This window comes from Lolium rigidum, chromosome 4 (assembly GCF_022539505.1).
Source record: "Lolium rigidum isolate FL_2022 chromosome 4, APGP_CSIRO_Lrig_0.1, whole genome shotgun sequence".
Taxonomy (NCBI): Eukaryota; Viridiplantae; Streptophyta; class Magnoliopsida; order Poales; family Poaceae; genus Lolium; species Lolium rigidum.
This window is the reverse complement of record NC_061511.1, coordinates 198,966,391-198,982,381: the sequence shown is the minus strand read 5'-3', so window position 1 is coordinate 198,982,381 and position 15,991 is coordinate 198,966,391. Positions and strand designations below refer to the sequence as shown.

At 47.3% G+C, this 15,991-nt stretch overlaps 2 protein-coding genes across 2 annotated transcripts; both read left to right on the top strand.

The window, feature by feature from the left end:
• Positions 1–54: 54 nt before the first annotated feature.
• On the top strand, positions 55–4,839 carry LOC124706836 (protein cereblon-like). The gene is made up of 9 exons (XM_047238505.1): positions 55–116; positions 194–274; positions 1,706–1,818; positions 1,889–1,954; positions 2,298–2,399; positions 2,494–2,980; positions 3,188–3,393; positions 4,296–4,459; positions 4,567–4,839. The coding sequence occupies exons 2-9, from the start codon at positions 259–261 to the stop codon at positions 4,718–4,720; spliced, it is 1,308 nt and encodes a 435-aa protein (XP_047094461.1). The 5' UTR covers positions 55–116; positions 194–258; the 3' UTR covers positions 4,721–4,839.
• A 4,436-nt stretch (positions 4,840–9,275) lies between these two features.
• LOC124648022 (probable pectinesterase 53) lies at positions 9,276–14,269 on the top strand. Its single transcript, XM_047187854.1, has 5 exons — positions 9,276–9,706; positions 9,817–10,006; positions 10,110–10,316; positions 13,644–13,879; positions 13,986–14,269. The coding sequence occupies exons 1-5, from the start codon at positions 9,276–9,278 to the stop codon at positions 14,131–14,133; spliced, it is 1,212 nt and encodes a 403-aa protein (XP_047043810.1). The 3' UTR covers positions 14,134–14,269.
• The last annotated feature ends 1,722 nt before the right edge of the window (positions 14,270–15,991 follow it).

Here is a 15,991-nt window from a genome sequence, read left to right as displayed (position 1 = left end):
ACTTCAAAGTGATCTCTCCTTGTTCAGTTCCTGATTTATGTGTACCAGGTTGGATAGGAGGAATGGACGGGCTATCAGATCCAGCCATGATGCCTCTCTGCACGGCTATCTTGGTGGTAAATATCATTGCTAACCTTCCGCATTTTTATGATGCCGATTATATTTTGTAAAATTCTCTTTGGGTGCCACTCAGAGGTCGAGGATACACCGGGTAGAAAAGTTGCTCTCTTAGATGCTGGCGCAATCCTCAGCCTGCCAATGCTCTTTCTTCACGGTAATGTTCTTCTATATCCGTATTTTATTTTGTTTATTCATGCACTTATATCCTTTATTTTGATTGTCTTGCCAACCTTGATGATGCTAAAATTAGTGCTTGGTAAAATTTACAACAACAACATTTACTAGATATTTTTGCTGCCCCCAGAGTCATCCCTAGATTCATTTTGAAGTACTATGAAACTTTTTGCCATGTTACTGTTACTGTTAGCTAAATTTGAGTGATCTATCTAATTTTGAATAATTACTTCAGATGACTTCATAGCATTATTGTTAGTGATTTCTTCCTTTGCAATTGGATATTGCAGATATACATGGACGTGTATCTACTTTACATTAAAAGGTCAACATGCCTTGCCTTTATTTAAATGAATGTCCTGCTCATGCAAGGTAGCATGTTTGTGCTGACCTTCTGACACCCCATAACAGGAAGGTTTTGGTTGAAGTGCATCCTCATCCAACCAGAAGTCCTACCTCCTCCGCCCTGAACTCCTCCTTCTCACCCATTTCTGTTGCCTCCTCTACTCTCTATATTGTCCAATGGCTCATCCCCACCACCACCACCCTATCGCTCCTAAGTCAACCTCCTCAATTTTCACTCCTCCACCCTTGAAGAAAAAAATGGTTGCTGGAACCAAAGTGATATCAGAATAGTCAACGTACACTTGAATCTCCTCAGAATCCATGTCGACCAATGCTATCGTTGCAAACTTGGATATATCCCAAGAAGATTTTGCAAGCTGTTGAAACAGCATGAACAGGACGAGATGAAAGAAATGGCATAAATACTACAGAACTCGTAAAATTCCACACTAAAAAGGATATGAATGAAAGACTAGTCGAAAAACTAGTCACTACTCACTAGTACGTCAAATCAATTTACAAGCTATCCTAATAATCAAATGAGGTGGAAGTCACCTTTCCTCCTACCTCATCTCCAGTGCCTACCATTCCCAGCTGCCACCTAACCACATCATTGTCCTCTCCTCTGGCAAGAACCCTGCACCAGTTCTGCCCACCGGCCATCCTCCGCCGCTCACCCCCTGCGGCATCACCTTCCTGCTCCGCCCTGCCCCAGCTGCCTCCACTGCTGGGCTGGTGTGCTCCCTGGCCATCCATCTAAGACTGAAAAGCACAAGGAAGGCATAATCTGGAGTTTTCTCTTGATTGTTTTCATATGAGGATATGACTAGATAAGCTATATCAAATAGTTATAATCTATGAGCAATCCTAAAAACGCAATATGTTGATTGCGCAGCATTCCAGTCCTGATTGGATGGTGTATTCAAATATGTTGTACGGCAAATCAAGAGCCATTATAAAGAGACACAAATGCTTGTCTTGTGCATGGTTACACATTGGAAGTCGTAAATGTTGTATTATCTTTCTGGCAGACTACAAATTTAATGGTTCTATGAATATTTTGCAGGTGTCGTCCTATTTCCTGAAGCTAACTTGCCTCTGAGACTAATTGAGACTAGGCTTGTGGCATCTGTTGAGAAGGCTTTGAGGCATGTCGATGCTCCAAACACAATTGGCGTGGTGTGTTTTCATCATGTTAAATTAGCCGCTTTTACTTGAGTATTTTTAATGATTATGATCCAATGTTTAGGTTCTCATGTACAGACGGCCAAATCATCGATATTATTCTGGTGCTTCAGTTGGAACAACAGCAGAGGTGCCATATACTTCTTTCTGTTATGCTTTGAGTTGCAATTTCTACCAGTTGGAAATTCTTGACCAGTCTGTCGTGTGCTGGGATTGTTCATTTAGTTAGGGGCTTTCCTTTATGCCATGTTCCCGATGGAGCTGTTTGATTACCAGCTCCATGTGGTGATATAGCGTATCCTTATTGCCTATAGGAGTAATTAGTTCAGAAGCAACCCCTCACTGTAACTTTGAAAGATTAAAATGTATGTGTAGTTTGGTTCCATTTGCTTATTTTGGATAATGTATCATTTCCTCTGAACAGACAGGTGAGATCAGTTTGTACTTTTATTAATCAAATGTTGTTGTAACAGATACGGCAACTTGGACGGCTGGATGATGGTTCAGTAAATGTTAAAGCACGCGGTCAGCAGAGATTTCGTCTGATCCGTCACTGGCAGGACGTTGATGGGGTGGTAAGTCTAATATCTAACTGAGTAGGCTTTTTGTGTGTTATTTCAACTAGAAGTGGGACAAAATGTAGCTTAGTTTATTTACTCTTGTCATTAGGTGTGGGGTGAGGTTCAAATAATTGAAGAAGATGCCCCTCTAAGAACTCCAAGAGATGCATTTGCACAGCTAGCTGCATCTAGCAGCTTCCAACCGCATACTTCTTCGCCTGTTACGAGTTTGGATGTGTCATTAAGCGAGCAGCAGGACCATATGGATTCAGATGTAGATTGTGATTCTTCATCTCACAAAAGTACTGCAAGTGATCATTCAATGGTTGATACAAAGATTTATCATTCAAGTTCACAATCCAGCAATTCAATGAAGTTCTGCATATCTAGTCAGTCTGGCAAGAATACCGATATGGATGAGGAGGATTATGTTTGCTCGACACCACCCTCAAGCGCAAGAAAAACAGATACAAAGCAACAACATCAGTACAATGCTGCTAGTTACCGAAAGCAGCCTTGTCAGGCATCATTATCATTTTGGCCTCAATGGACTTATGAAATGTATGACTCACATGCACTTGCTCGCAGAGCTGCTGGTAGGTGAACTCCATTTCATCAAACTGACTTTTTATGAATCTTATATTAAATTGTTGCCACACCATATTTCATTAATCTTAATCAAACAATATTAACTTTGCCACACCCTTTCACTGAAGTAGTTGAGAACTAAGTGTGTTAATCCTCCTTATGTGTGTCTGCAATATTCGGTTGCTCATTTTGATACACTGTTCCTTTTGCTGCAGACTTGTGGAGACTGATAATAAAAAAGCAAATCATGGATGATTATGTAACAAAACCTGATCTTTTGTCATTTTACATCGGAAGCCAACTTCCAGTATCAGAACCTCTCAGACAAAAATTGCTAGAGATTGATGGAATTTCATATCGCCTACGGAGGGAGATCCAGCTTCTAAATGCCTGCGACATCATAAAATGTAGATACTGCAAGGTAATAATCTGCTGTATCTGAAATTTGATATTTCGACAAGTTTCTGATTAGAACTGATATGTTTTCACTAGGCTGTGGTCTGTGTTCTCCTTGCACTAAAAATGGCTTCTCAAGAGTTTTGATCAGCTGTGTCATAGTATGGTAGATTAACATGTCATGTGGGGCCACCCTTACATGCACCTCCATAAGGGATCCAAGGGTCCGGTTGTGCTGTAATCTCCATCTAGGATTTCTGTTCGAGTTGAGCTAGATCAGGAGAATATTTTATTGGTTGTCAGTAGTGTTTTTACCAAGTTAGGAGAGCCTGGAGAGGGACCTAATTGGCAGCTATTACTTTGTATCATTCTGTGCATAAGACCGGTTCTTATCCAGCAAGGAATCCCTATTCTAGGAGGTACTAGTGAATCAATCAAGCAATAAACTTAGATTAGGCTCTAACCCTTAAAGCTGCTGCTCAAGGTCGCATATGTTTCCACTACACTAGGTAGGAAACAAATGTACATCGTCCTTGTCCTGAAACCCACGACTACTATCTCAGGAACCTTGCACATGACAAACATAAACAGCTAGCTGAGTCCTACATAGCTCTTTTTTCATTTTACAACAAAGCATGGTCCAAAGTTGCAACCAGATAGTGGAGGTATCCTTGAGCGATGTTGCCTGCTGCTGCTGCTGCTGCATGATAAGTAATGGCATTGAATGTAAAACCAAGTTGCTTCATAATTCATATTGGCAAAATTTGGTCGTTTCTCAGGTGCATGTTCCTAGAAAAGGAATCATGTTAAATTGGAACATGTCTTCAGAATTAGTTGATAATATAGGAGCAGTAATGCTTTAGCTCAATCAAAGCAATTCAAGATTATGCTCTTTGCTCTGTGCTGACATGTCTGTTACTTTGCTAGTCTGAGATAGCAAAACGCAGCGATGTGGTGGCGATGTCTAGCGATGGGCCTCTTGGTACTTACGTCAACCCTCATGGTTTCGTGCATGCGACTATTACAGTGAACAATGCAATCGGGCTTGCTCTCGAGGGGAGCCCTTCAAAAGTACACAGCTGGTTCCCAGGGTATGATGCTTATCTCCACTGCTTATTTATTTTATCAGTCCCCTTCATGTTCATTGTACAATTCTTGAATGTATGTTTCACCCTAAGCACGTTATTCTGTTACGCAGATATGCTTGGACTATCGCATCGTGCGCTGAGTGCGGGTCCAACATAGGCTGGCTATTCAGTACCACCAAGAAGCATCTGCAGCCGAAGTCCTTTTGGGGGATCCGTAGCTCCCAGATTGCTGATATTGTGGAAGAAGAGCAAGGGAAAGAATAATGCACTCTCTCCATGTACATGTACAACAAACTCTGTGGCTTCTGCTGCTTTCTTTTCCACTCCCATATTAGAACATAGAGTGAGAGCGTGGCGCTTGGGCTATACCTGTCGTTCTCTCAATTTTTAGCCATAGTCCATATGCGCCGCCGGCTGGGCGTACCTGCCTTTCACCTTCAGAACGGTAACGGTATAGTTCCTTGTAAAACTAACCGCCTATTTCGTGGGTGGTGTTGTACGGGCATGCACTGTAGCTCCGTTATTACAGAAATTTTCTGGAATGTATGTGGCACAAGTCTAGACTGGATCATGTAAATTTTGTGAATGCTGAAGAAAGCATTGTGCAGCGGAAGTCGCACTCAAAAACTGGTTATGAAATGTGACGATAAAGAAGCATGTACAATCATTTGCAATGATGCTTAGAAATGTCGTCTCTTTTGGGAGAGAAAAGGCTGTGCTCTGAGAATATTGGGGTTCCTAAAGAAGAAGGAAGAGCTTGCACTTGCCATACTCCATACGGTAATGGGTAGTAGATGAGTGGGAAAGTGGCCCTGGGTGACCAATTTAATCCACACTTGCACGAAGCTGAGCCACCGTCCCAAGAGCGTGAGCTATCGAGTGCAGTATACACTGATCGAGTGTGTATGGCACGTATTGTCCTCTTGTTCCAGCAAGTATCTATGGAGCCGGTAGCAGCTGGCCGGTATTCCACTACCGGCTTTGGTAAACATAAAGAGACGCGTGAGAGAGACCTGACGCTCACGGGTGGCGGAAGAGGAAGGGTATGGCCATTGGCCAGCCATGGCGAGTAGTGACAACTGACAAGGAGATGAAATGTGTGGGGGAATCGATCGGAGACAGGGAATAAAACACTGGCGGAGAATGTGCACTTCTGTGCATCTGTGTGCTCGTGCGTGAATGTACCTGCTACCCATTTTCAATATGTACCGAGATGCTCCATGGTAGTGAGAATTTTGTTTTAAGCTTCAAGCGTGGTACTGGCAATTGCTTGTTAAGTTCATTTTTACAATAATAGGGATCGCTTCCTAGTTCCATCTTATCAGAAACGAAACTGACAGCGTAGCATTAACATGAAATAAAGCTAAATCCCCGGGCAAACCAGGGTTCGAAGAGAAGTTTTTAGACAAACAAGAAAGCAGCTACAAGGATGTACAGAACAAGACAGAGCATTGCACGATTTTTTGTTTGTTTTTTAAACGAACATTGCATGAATTTAAACCAGAGTTTGCTAGGTTTCTTACAGCCCAATACAAACTCCAGGACCCAACCAAAGACTGTAGGTTTGGTGGCAGAACGTCAGGTCTCGGTCTTCTTCAACACAAAAGCGGCGCTTGATCATCAAGGATCAGCCAATTGTCGAAATATAAATATATTGACTGGCCCTTTTTTATTACTCTAGTTTGGACTTTTGGTTGGGTTGCCTAGTGCAACAATCTTATATGGTATCAACGCCAAGCGGACTCAAGTTCAAGACCTTACTTGCGTAATATTTGAAAACAAAAAGATTCAGCATCTAGATAGGAAAGGAACCTTCATTTTTCTGATCATTAGAGCCATGAACTGACCCACCAGCTCCATTCTTGATCATGCCAGATTAAGCCAGCTTTTTTCGGTTGAACATAATACTATTCTTTTTTATTCTATATATATGATCTGCATAACAGCAGATGAAACCACATTAAGTTGTATAATCATCTCTTATTGCAAGGCCATTTTAAGTCCACAGATAAGGTACGCTCTATTGCTTAAAACTTTGTCTATGCGGTGGACATTGTGCAAGCCTGTCATAAAAGAGGCCCGCGGCTCAAGTTGGATTTTCGTAAGGCATTTGACTCTATCAGCTAGGATGCCTTGGGTTGGATCCTGCTCGCCAAAGGTTTTCCTGATGTTTGGCGATCCTGGATAAAAATGCTCAACGAAACTAGCCAGAACACTATTTTGCTCAATGGGGTTCCGGGTCGCTGGATCCAGTGCTGGAGAGACATGTGACAGGGTGACTCCCTCTCTCTCCATTCCTCTTCAATATCGTGGCCGACGAGCTTCAACAGATGCTCCTTCAAGCCTCTCGACAAGGGTTGCTCCTTCACCCTCTAGTTGATGACCTTCTTTGCCCTCCTTCAGTACGCTGACGACATCCTCATTATTATCCATGCCATCCTGGAACACACTTCTAACCTTAAAACGGTGTTGGACGCTTTCTCGGCCACCACGGGGCTTGCGATCAACTTCCACAAAAGCTTCATCCCAATAAAAACTGACGAAACCTCTGCACTCTTGATGGCCGAATACTTTGGTTGCGCTGTCTCCTCTTTTCCCAAACCTACCTCGGTCTGCCGCTATCAACCCACAAACTTCGCATTGCTGACTTCACCCTTATCATGACTAAAAGTGATATGCGCCTTTCAGGGTGGAAAGGCCGCTGCCTCCCCATCGACGGTAGGCTCATTCTTGTCAACTCCATCCTGACCTCCATGCTTGCGCATGCTATGAGCGCAGGCCTCCTCCCTGCTGGTGTGGTTGAGTCCATCTATAAGAGAAGACACGCCTTTCTGTGGGCGGGTGATGAAACCTGCAATGGTGGCTAATGCAAAGTCGCTTGGACAGATGTTTGCGCCCCCAAAAAGCTTGGGGGGCTCGGGGTCCTTTCGCTTCCAGCCCAAAGTGATACCCTTCTTGCTAAATTCCTTACCAAAATCCACTCAACCTCCAATGCCCCTTGGGCTTGTTGGTTCCGATGCTGGTATGGCTGGGGGGGGGGGGAGGGCTACCCGTGACTTGGGGACTTCTCACTACTTTGACAACCCCATCTGGATAGACATTGTAGCCGGTCTTGATAATTTTAGAGTCGTATCCTCGGTCACCATCGGTAGCGGGGCCGCCACAGCTTTTTGGTTTGATCTTTAGCTTGGGACTCCACTCTTCACACTCACTTCCCCAACCTTTTCTCCCACTCCACTCATCCTAACCTCAATGTTGCTACTGCCCTCTCCACCCACGTCGATCTATTCCTCGCCTCTCAGTTGCCGCTGCTGAAGAGCTTCGTGCTCTCACCCCATGACCTGAGTCCTGTGGACCTGCGCCCCGATGCCCCAGATCTACGGGTTAGTCATCTCACTAACAACAAGTTTTCGAACAAAAGTTTCTATTATGTTGCTTTCAGCCGCCTGCAGATCGACGATGTGGCGAACAAGGTTTGGAGGAGTGCAACACCTTTGAAGTGCAAGATTTTCTGCTAGTTGGCCAGGAAGAAGCGGCTACCCACCAATGAGCGGCGGTTTCGGCACCACCTGGTTTCTTCTGCTGCCTGCCTCACATGCCATCAAGACGAAGACACAGACCATCTTCTCCTTCTCTGCCCCCAGGCACGAGAGGTTTGGAAGTTCTTTCACCACGACTTCAACGACCTAGCCATTGACACCTTCACCGACCTATGGCTCTTGAGCTGCCGTACCTACGAGGAGGCCACCGTCAACACGGCCATCGCGTGGAACATCTGGAAGCGAAGGAATGCTCTTACCTTCAACAGCGTTGTCGAGAACCGCGTGACTGTTACTCGACGCTGCCTCGAGGACATTAGGCTTTGGGCTTATCGATGTACCACTCCCACCTCATCCCATATTCTTAATTCTTGGTGTAATGGCTACGATCTGCCTTGAGATCGGCCTCTTCTTCCTCCTTCTCTCTCTCCCCACCCCCACCCCCACCCCTCTCCTTTGCATTTCAGTACCCCCATGTAAAACTTGGTGTCATTATATATGAGTTCAGACTGGCGTAAGCCCTCCGTAGTCCAGGTCGGAAAAAAAAAGTCTAGAGGTAAGAAGTTAGTAGTCATCACATTAAAGACTTACATCTGACCAAAGCAATTTGGATAGCAAACAATGAAAGAACAAATCCCTTGTTAGGTTATCTAAAACTGCACACAGTTTCTTTTGTGTTTTTATGCTTGGCGATATGCAATTCGGTTGACCGAGTGCTAGATTTTTCTCTGACTACCGAAGGAGCATCATATATTTACGTCCCTAAAAACTCTATTTTTAGTGTTCATCCAGGAGAGTGCAGTCCCGTGATGCCATCATGGAATGCAACCAGGATAGAAGAAAACAGTGCTGAAAACAAAGCAAACCACGGGGTAAATAGCGTCGCATTTGGCCACTGTAAGTACATGTCGCCTTTCCCAAGAAGACAGAGGAAACCAGAGTCACGAACAAATTGCACATGCCGCTTTGCTAGATGCGCGCGCACGGACGCATACGCGCCAGGGCCAACCAACGTATACACAAGATTACAAATAATTTCCCATCTCTCTCTTTCTCTCTGTTGTGGGTTGTGGCTCGTGAGCTGTGTGACATAGTGTCATTCCATGGAGCCTTCGAAGCAGGGCGCCCGTGATCACCTTAAATTCCACCCCACCCTTATCCCCGCTCCGGAATTAAACCTGACACGCCTCCTTGTAGCCTAGTACCCAGCAGCCACCGGCGAGGTGAGTGACCACCGCGCCAACTTGCAATTGGCGTCCAACGCAGTAGCACCGCGCGCAATGCTGTCGTCGTCGTCGTCGTCGTCCCGCGCGCGGTTGTTGGCGTGCGTCGCCGTGGCGGTGCTGCTGCTGGTGGCGTCGGGCAACGTGCACGCCGGCCGGCACGGTCACGGGCACGGGCGCGCGGCGCACAGGCACACCAAGGGCCTGCGGCCGGGGAAGGCGCCGGCGGCTGAGGCGGCGAAGCCTTACCCGGCAAACGCGACGTCGATCGAGCGGGATTTCACGAGGTGGGTGCAGTTCATGGGCGGGCTGGAGCACAGCGTGTTCCAGCGCGCGCTGAACCGCGCGCCGCTCCCGACGACGCGCACGGTGGTGGTGGACAGGACCCCCGGCGCCGGCGACTTCACGAGCATCCAGGCCGCCGTCGACTCGCTCCCGGTCATCAACCTCGGCCGCGTCGTCATCAGGGTCAATGCCGGCACTTACACGTACGTACGTGTGACCATGTCCTGTTCAGTTTTAACTAGCTTCACAACATCAGCGCTTGCCATAATGCCATTGCCTTGCCGGAGTGTGACAACGGGGACGACACGTGCAGTGAGAAGGTGAACATCTCGCCGCTGCGAGCGTTCGTGACGGTGGAGGGAGCGGGCGCCGACAAGACGGTGGTGCAGTGGGGCGACACGGCGGGCATGGTCGGGCCCTGGGCCCGCCCGTTGGGCACCTTCGCCTCCGCCACCTTCGCCGTCAACTCCCAGTACTTCGTCGCCAAGAACATCACCTTCAAGGTAACAATCCTTCTCCTTCCTTGTACGTGCGCTTCGCAACACGTTATGCTCCTCCTTGGCCGGCCGTGATCGACATTGCTGATCGGTCGGACTGCGCGCGCAGAACACTGCGCCGGTGCCGCGGCCGGGGGCGCTGGGGAAGCAGGGGGTGGCGCTGCGGATCTCGGCGGACAACGCGGCGTTCGTGGGGTGCAACTTCGTGGGCGGGCAGGACACGCTGTACGACCACCTGGGCCGCCACTACTACCGCGACTGCTACATCGAGGGCTCCGTCGACTTCATCTTCGGCAACGCCCTATCCCTCTACGAGGTGCGTCTCTCCCTGGCAAATTAAGAGAGCACAAGTTTCACACAATGCTTACTAAGGCATCTCCAGCAGTCTGGTCTATTTCGGACACGTATATTATCTGTTTTTAATATGTTTTTTTTTAGATCAGGCTGCGAGCCCGCGAATACTAAAATAGCGGTCCGGCCAAGTTTGTTCGATTAGACCGGGTAGCCCATCGGCCCGACCATGTTGCCCTCCCTGACCTTGCCCCAACCAGAAAAGTGTTTTTTGCACATATAAAAACTTGAATAAGAATTGCGTAATTCAAGGGAAAAACATTGTAGAGTTTATGGAAGAATTGCATCATTAACTAGAAATCCAAATAACTAGTAGGATCCGAAGGCTCGTCATCGGAGCGTTCATTGCATCGTCGGGTGCATGTGCCGCCGGAGGCTCCTACGCATCATCGTCGGAATCAAGGTTGATGATGTTGGCCTCCGTGGCCTCCCTAATAAGCGCTACTTCGCGGGCATCGTCGATGGCCTTCTTCACCGTACGGCCAGGCATTGACAGAACACGGTCCGCTTGGCCTTGTTCTTCTCCGGCGGCTGGTGCTCGCCAACAAAGTGGTTTAATGCGTCCGCCCGCTCCTCGAGAAAGTGGGCAGACCAATAGGCACTACCGGAGTCGTACCGCAAGTCGAGCCACATCGCCTCCTTTTGCCTCCTCCGGAAGACCTCGCGGCCGAATTCCTTGCCCTTGGGTAGAGGTAGCACCGGAACCCCGCCGAGGCTAATGCCAAAGCCCTTCGGCACCGTCACGTTGGGCAGCAGGAGGATGCCATGCTTGCCGAGTTGGGTGACCTCGTGTTAGTCCACCCATTCTTGATCCATGGCGTTGGCGGGCAGGACAGGAGGTTGCAACTACTAATGGTCTATGAAGTAAGGAGGCCAGGGAACGACGATGCCGATTGATGTGGCGATGAGCACACGTGTGTGCGGCCTCTTGCTTATAAAAGGTCGGTGTAGGCGCTTTTAATGGTGACACAGAAGGCCGGCCGGCGACCCGCCAGACTTGCAAGGGGAAGTCCCAGAAGAGGAAGGGCGACAGGCCTCGAAGTGAGGTAGTTTGATGCCATGGCGACGTATTCATGAACATGCCGATCAGTTTGCATCGTGCCGCTAGTTTCCCTAATTCTTGTTCGCGAATATATGGAGATGTGCTAAGACTCGACCGGCTCTGCAATCCTAGTCAACAGAGTATCTTTGCTCGACTTCATGTGTCAGTGCGTGTCCGTGGTAGAATAGAATCAAAGAGGGAGAACATGTCAGTAGCAATTGGGCACAACTCTCTGACAGAGCGTCCAACATAGTACTGTCCCACATAGTCACGTACGCTCGTCGTGCACGGGTCACTCATGAGATTTCAGACACTGTTAAACCCGATCGATACAGCACATTCCTGCAAGGGAACCCTAGCACAGTGACCGTGAGCCCGTGATAGTCTGATAGATCATGTCCCAGGCACCCAGCTGCAAGCCGTTTCGAGGCAGAATACGATCTCATCTGTGTGGCAGCCAAGCCGCCAACGACACGCCGGTGCTGGTCACGGTGGCTCGACCGTATCTCGTCTCCGTACGTGCATAATGCAGGTACAAGACAAGATTGAGGGGAATGTCGATTGCCATTAAGTAATCGGAGATTTTGGCTCTTAATTGCAGTGAGCCTGTGTCGATCCCTTTGTCGTTGCCGGCTGGGTTGTTGCAGAATGGGGTTTTCTGCAGCTAGCAGGTTCTCTGGTCCTTGTAGGACATGGCCCTAGGTGCCGGCTGCTCGAGGCTCCAGCCCGTGACGGAGGAGCTGGCGCCCTGCGCGCGTGAGTGGGTTGTCTATCTATCGGCTGAATTATCCAAGTGCTGATGTGTAAAAACTAGAGATAAAAATGGGTACAGTTCAGTCTGCTCACTTCTTATAACAAAGAAAATGCCCAAGGCGATTTTTCAAATAGGTACTCACTCCGTCCACAAATAATTGTACACGCGAGTTTTCAAAGACACATTATCAAGTGGAGTAAAAATTGCATTGGGAATATGCAAATCAACACCTCTCTCCTCTTTAATTATCTTTCCTCCAATAAGCTAAGTGTATGTAGAGAATGAAGATAATATGTGCTAAGTATTATTGGTGTTGATTTCCGTGCGATAAGAGAGAAGGAGTTTTTGCTATTTTAAAGTGCATTGGAAAGATAGATGTACACTCTTTCATGGACAAAATTTAAGACTATGTCCACTTATTTGAGGACGGGGGAGTAAACCTTTTTTGCTAGTTGTAAATTGATTGAAAATTGAGATAATTTTAGGTCGACTCACCCGTTACATCTTAATATTGATGTGTGGATATGAGGATCGCATTTGGGTGTGCAATTGCACATTAGTGCTTACTTGCACATTTTATTTTTCATGAACATGAACTACACATGAAATTGGGTGACCAAAAATTAAGTTGGTTCTAGGTTGATCGAGAACCCGCATCCGACTAGCAACTCTAACAAAAAAAAAAATTCAAGGGGCAACGCTAACAACGATAAATAGGCAGCTACGATTTAATGTTTTTATACATGAAATATATTAATATCAATAAGATGCTTATCTAGCCTCGGCAACAACATGATGGTAGAAAATAGTTAAGACGTTGAGGATGCCAAAAAAAAAGACATGCGTCCGGTGAATCACAACACAAGAAAACAACCACCACCAACCCACCATTGGCAACACCTAGACCCCGAAAAAGTTTCTCAATAGCAACGCCTTCCATCGTCACCTAGTATAAATACCAAAGTTAGACCATGGGTTCTCACCCTAGAGAAAGCCCAAAAAATCTTCACACAAGGTGACAAGGGGGAGGATGGCTGAGATTAAACGATATCACGATAACCCTTCGGGAGGTTTACACTGTTTTGAAATTTGGAGTCTATCAAAGCACAAGCCTCAACATGTTACATCTAAGTTGATTTATAGTCCCAACTTGCCTAAGCTAGGGAGTAGTAGGATTTTCTTGGTCGGAAGTCCAACTTCCCTGGCCCTTGTTCCAAAAAAAACTTCCCTGGCCCTGTTAATTTGTTGTCAGCAACAGACATTCGCTAGCCAATCAAAATCTTATCACTGGCTTACACTGCATTTTCGGCACACACCAATTAATCGCCACTTAATTTCAGCAACCGCCATTTTTTTTTTGAACCTGCAACCGCCATTGGATGTGGGATACTGAAGCACCAACAATGTATGTTTTAAGCTTTGCAACTTTCTGCATGCTGTGTAATCCTAGAAACTTACTTGGGCGCTTCTATGGCACGGTGGTATTTTGGTTGCAGGGCTGCCACGTGCACGCCGTGGCGCCGCAGTACGGCGCGCTGACGGCCCAGAACCGGAAGAGCCTTCTCGACGACACGGGCTTCTCCTTCCTCAACTGCCGGGTGACGGGCTCCGGCGCGCTCTACCTCGGCCGCGCATGGGGCACCTTCTCCCGCGTCGTCTTCGCCTACACCTACATGGACAACATCATCATCCCTCGCGGCTGGTACAACTGGGGCGACCCAACACGCGAGATGTACGTCCGTCCGTCCGTGGAAAGCTTTCTTCTCCGGTACCGGTAGGGTTTCAGCCGACGAGTCCTGACGCTCTAGTGGTGGTGGTTTTGGTTGGGATTTATGCAGGACGGTGTTCTACGGGCAGTACAAGTGCACGGGGCCGGGAGCCAACTACGCCGGCAGGGTGGACTGGTCCAGGGAGCTCACCGACGAGGAGGCCAAGCCATTCATATCGCTCAGCTTCATCGATGGGCTGGAGTGGCTCAGGTTGTAGCACCGGACGAACTTCGGAAAGTAGCAGAGGAATAATTAACTTGATTGATTCTGTTGCAATATAATTCTTTTTTATCCGGGTTTTTCTTCTTCCGTTTTAGAGTGAGTAACGAGTTGACGGTTCTGATTTCTGACAAAGACCTCAAATGCCGACGGCCGCGGCGTACGCCGATGACCAAATGTCGGGGCCGTTGGTGTATGGTCCGGCACGGCCAGCCAGCACATCTACCCTCGGCATATCGTGGCCGTCGGCGTAGCGAAGTCTACGCCGAGGGCAGCCCTCGGCATATATTTGGCCCTAGGCGTAGACAGGGCTACGCCGACGGCCACCCCGGCGTAGGTTATTTTTCAAATTTGTCTAATTTTGCAAAAATCATAACTAATTCATACGATGTCAGAAAAATGCGTATAAGGTATCAAAATGTTCGGAAAAACATTCTCTATCCGTTTATGTCAAAATCATGCATATTTGAATCATGTTAATATAGTAACAATTCAAATACTTTCTTATATGTCCTCGGGTTCCCGTTTTGGCCAGATGGCAATTTAAACGAAGTCAGAAAATCCCACGGTGCCGCATGACGTTATTTTATACGTCTTAGTAACCACTCCAAAAGACAGAATTGGGATATGGCAGTTATTTTGGAAAACCCTTCACAAACAGGGCTATCAAGTCTAGAGTTCTATGACTTTTAGGGGAAATGAGTAGGAAACGACCAGTGGCACCATATAGTTTGTCGGAACGAGGGCATATTTGGCACGTCCATGGTTCCTGGGATGGGAAGCAAGGTCCCGGGAGCGGATCTCCAATCCGACCCATGGGCGATGGTTTTTTCGATTTCGGGGTGCCAAAACGGGTTTTTTTTTTGTGAAGCAGCTACATGTGACGCATTTTAGTATTGCGCGAGACCTCCGCGTAGTGGTAGGACACCGCCTGACATAGGCATCCCCAATGGGCCTGCCGAAGATGGTACCCGGGGTTTATTGAAGGCCCAGGACTCGAAGAATAAGAAGATTCGGAAGCCCATTTAGTGTTAAGGAAATATAGATTGTATTAGGAAATATAGAGACTTGTAATCTTACGGGATAGGTACGAAACCCTCCCGAACTCTGTAACTTGTGTACTGTGAAAACCCTCGGTTCCACCTCCTATATAAGGGGGAGCCGAGGGACAAAGAAAAGATAGAATCTATTGTCAACAGAACCCTAGTTTTTACAATCAGCGAGTACTTTTCGGCTGAAACCTTCGAGATCTACTTGCCCTCTACTTCTAACAAAACCCTAGTCTACAATCTGTAGGCATTGACAAACTAATCCTTTGTCAATTGGCGCCGTCTGTGGGAATTAGAGGTTGCAAGGAACTGATCTCGATGGCACGTCCAGAATTGTCGACTTCGTCGGTGGCTAGCAATACGATGGATCGAGGTAAACGGGAAAAAACTGATCTAGTCAATTTTATTCCTCACCCGCCCTCCCGTTTGGATGCATGTGCCTATCTGGAGGAGCCCATCGTCATGACGTTCGGAGAATTCCGATTTGGCGTCAACAAAGAAGGATCCTATCGTCTCGAAGTTCCGATCTCGTCGGAATTTTCAGCGATCGATTCTGGCTTTTCATCGAGTGATGAGGAGTTTTCGTCGCCACGCTTCGTCGACACCAAGGCAAGCGGAAAGCTCGCCAAAATCTTCAGCGACACATCTTTCGAGTCGTCTGCGGACTCCGTTATAAGCAGCGATTCCGACAGCGTCGACAGCTTCAACTTCATCGACAAATCTGCCGCCATCGGAAAGGTCTTCACCAATCTCTATGATGGTGTCACCAATCCCGACAAAAATCAATACTCAAAATATCATCAAGTC

Excerpts from the sequence above, each read along its gene's own strand:
- LOC124706836 (XM_047238505.1), top strand. Across the intron at positions 1,955-2,297 it reads CAGTTGGAACAACAGCAGAG|ATACGGCAACTTGGACGGCT; the intron begins GTGCCATATACT and ends TTGTTGTAACAG. Across the intron at positions 3,394-4,295 it reads TAAAATGTAGATACTGCAAG|TCTGAGATAGCAAAACGCAG; the intron begins GTAATAATCTGC and ends TTACTTTGCTAG.
- LOC124648022 (XM_047187854.1), top strand. The coding sequence starts at position 9,276 with ATGCTGTCGTCGTCGTCGTCGTCGTCCCGCGCGCGGTTGTTGGCGTGC. Across the intron at positions 10,007-10,109 it reads CCAAGAACATCACCTTCAAG|AACACTGCGCCGGTGCCGCG; the intron begins GTAACAATCCTT and ends CTGCGCGCGCAG. Across the intron at positions 10,317-13,643 it reads ACGCCCTATCCCTCTACGAG|GGCTGCCACGTGCACGCCGT; the intron begins GTGCGTCTCTCC and ends TTTTGGTTGCAG.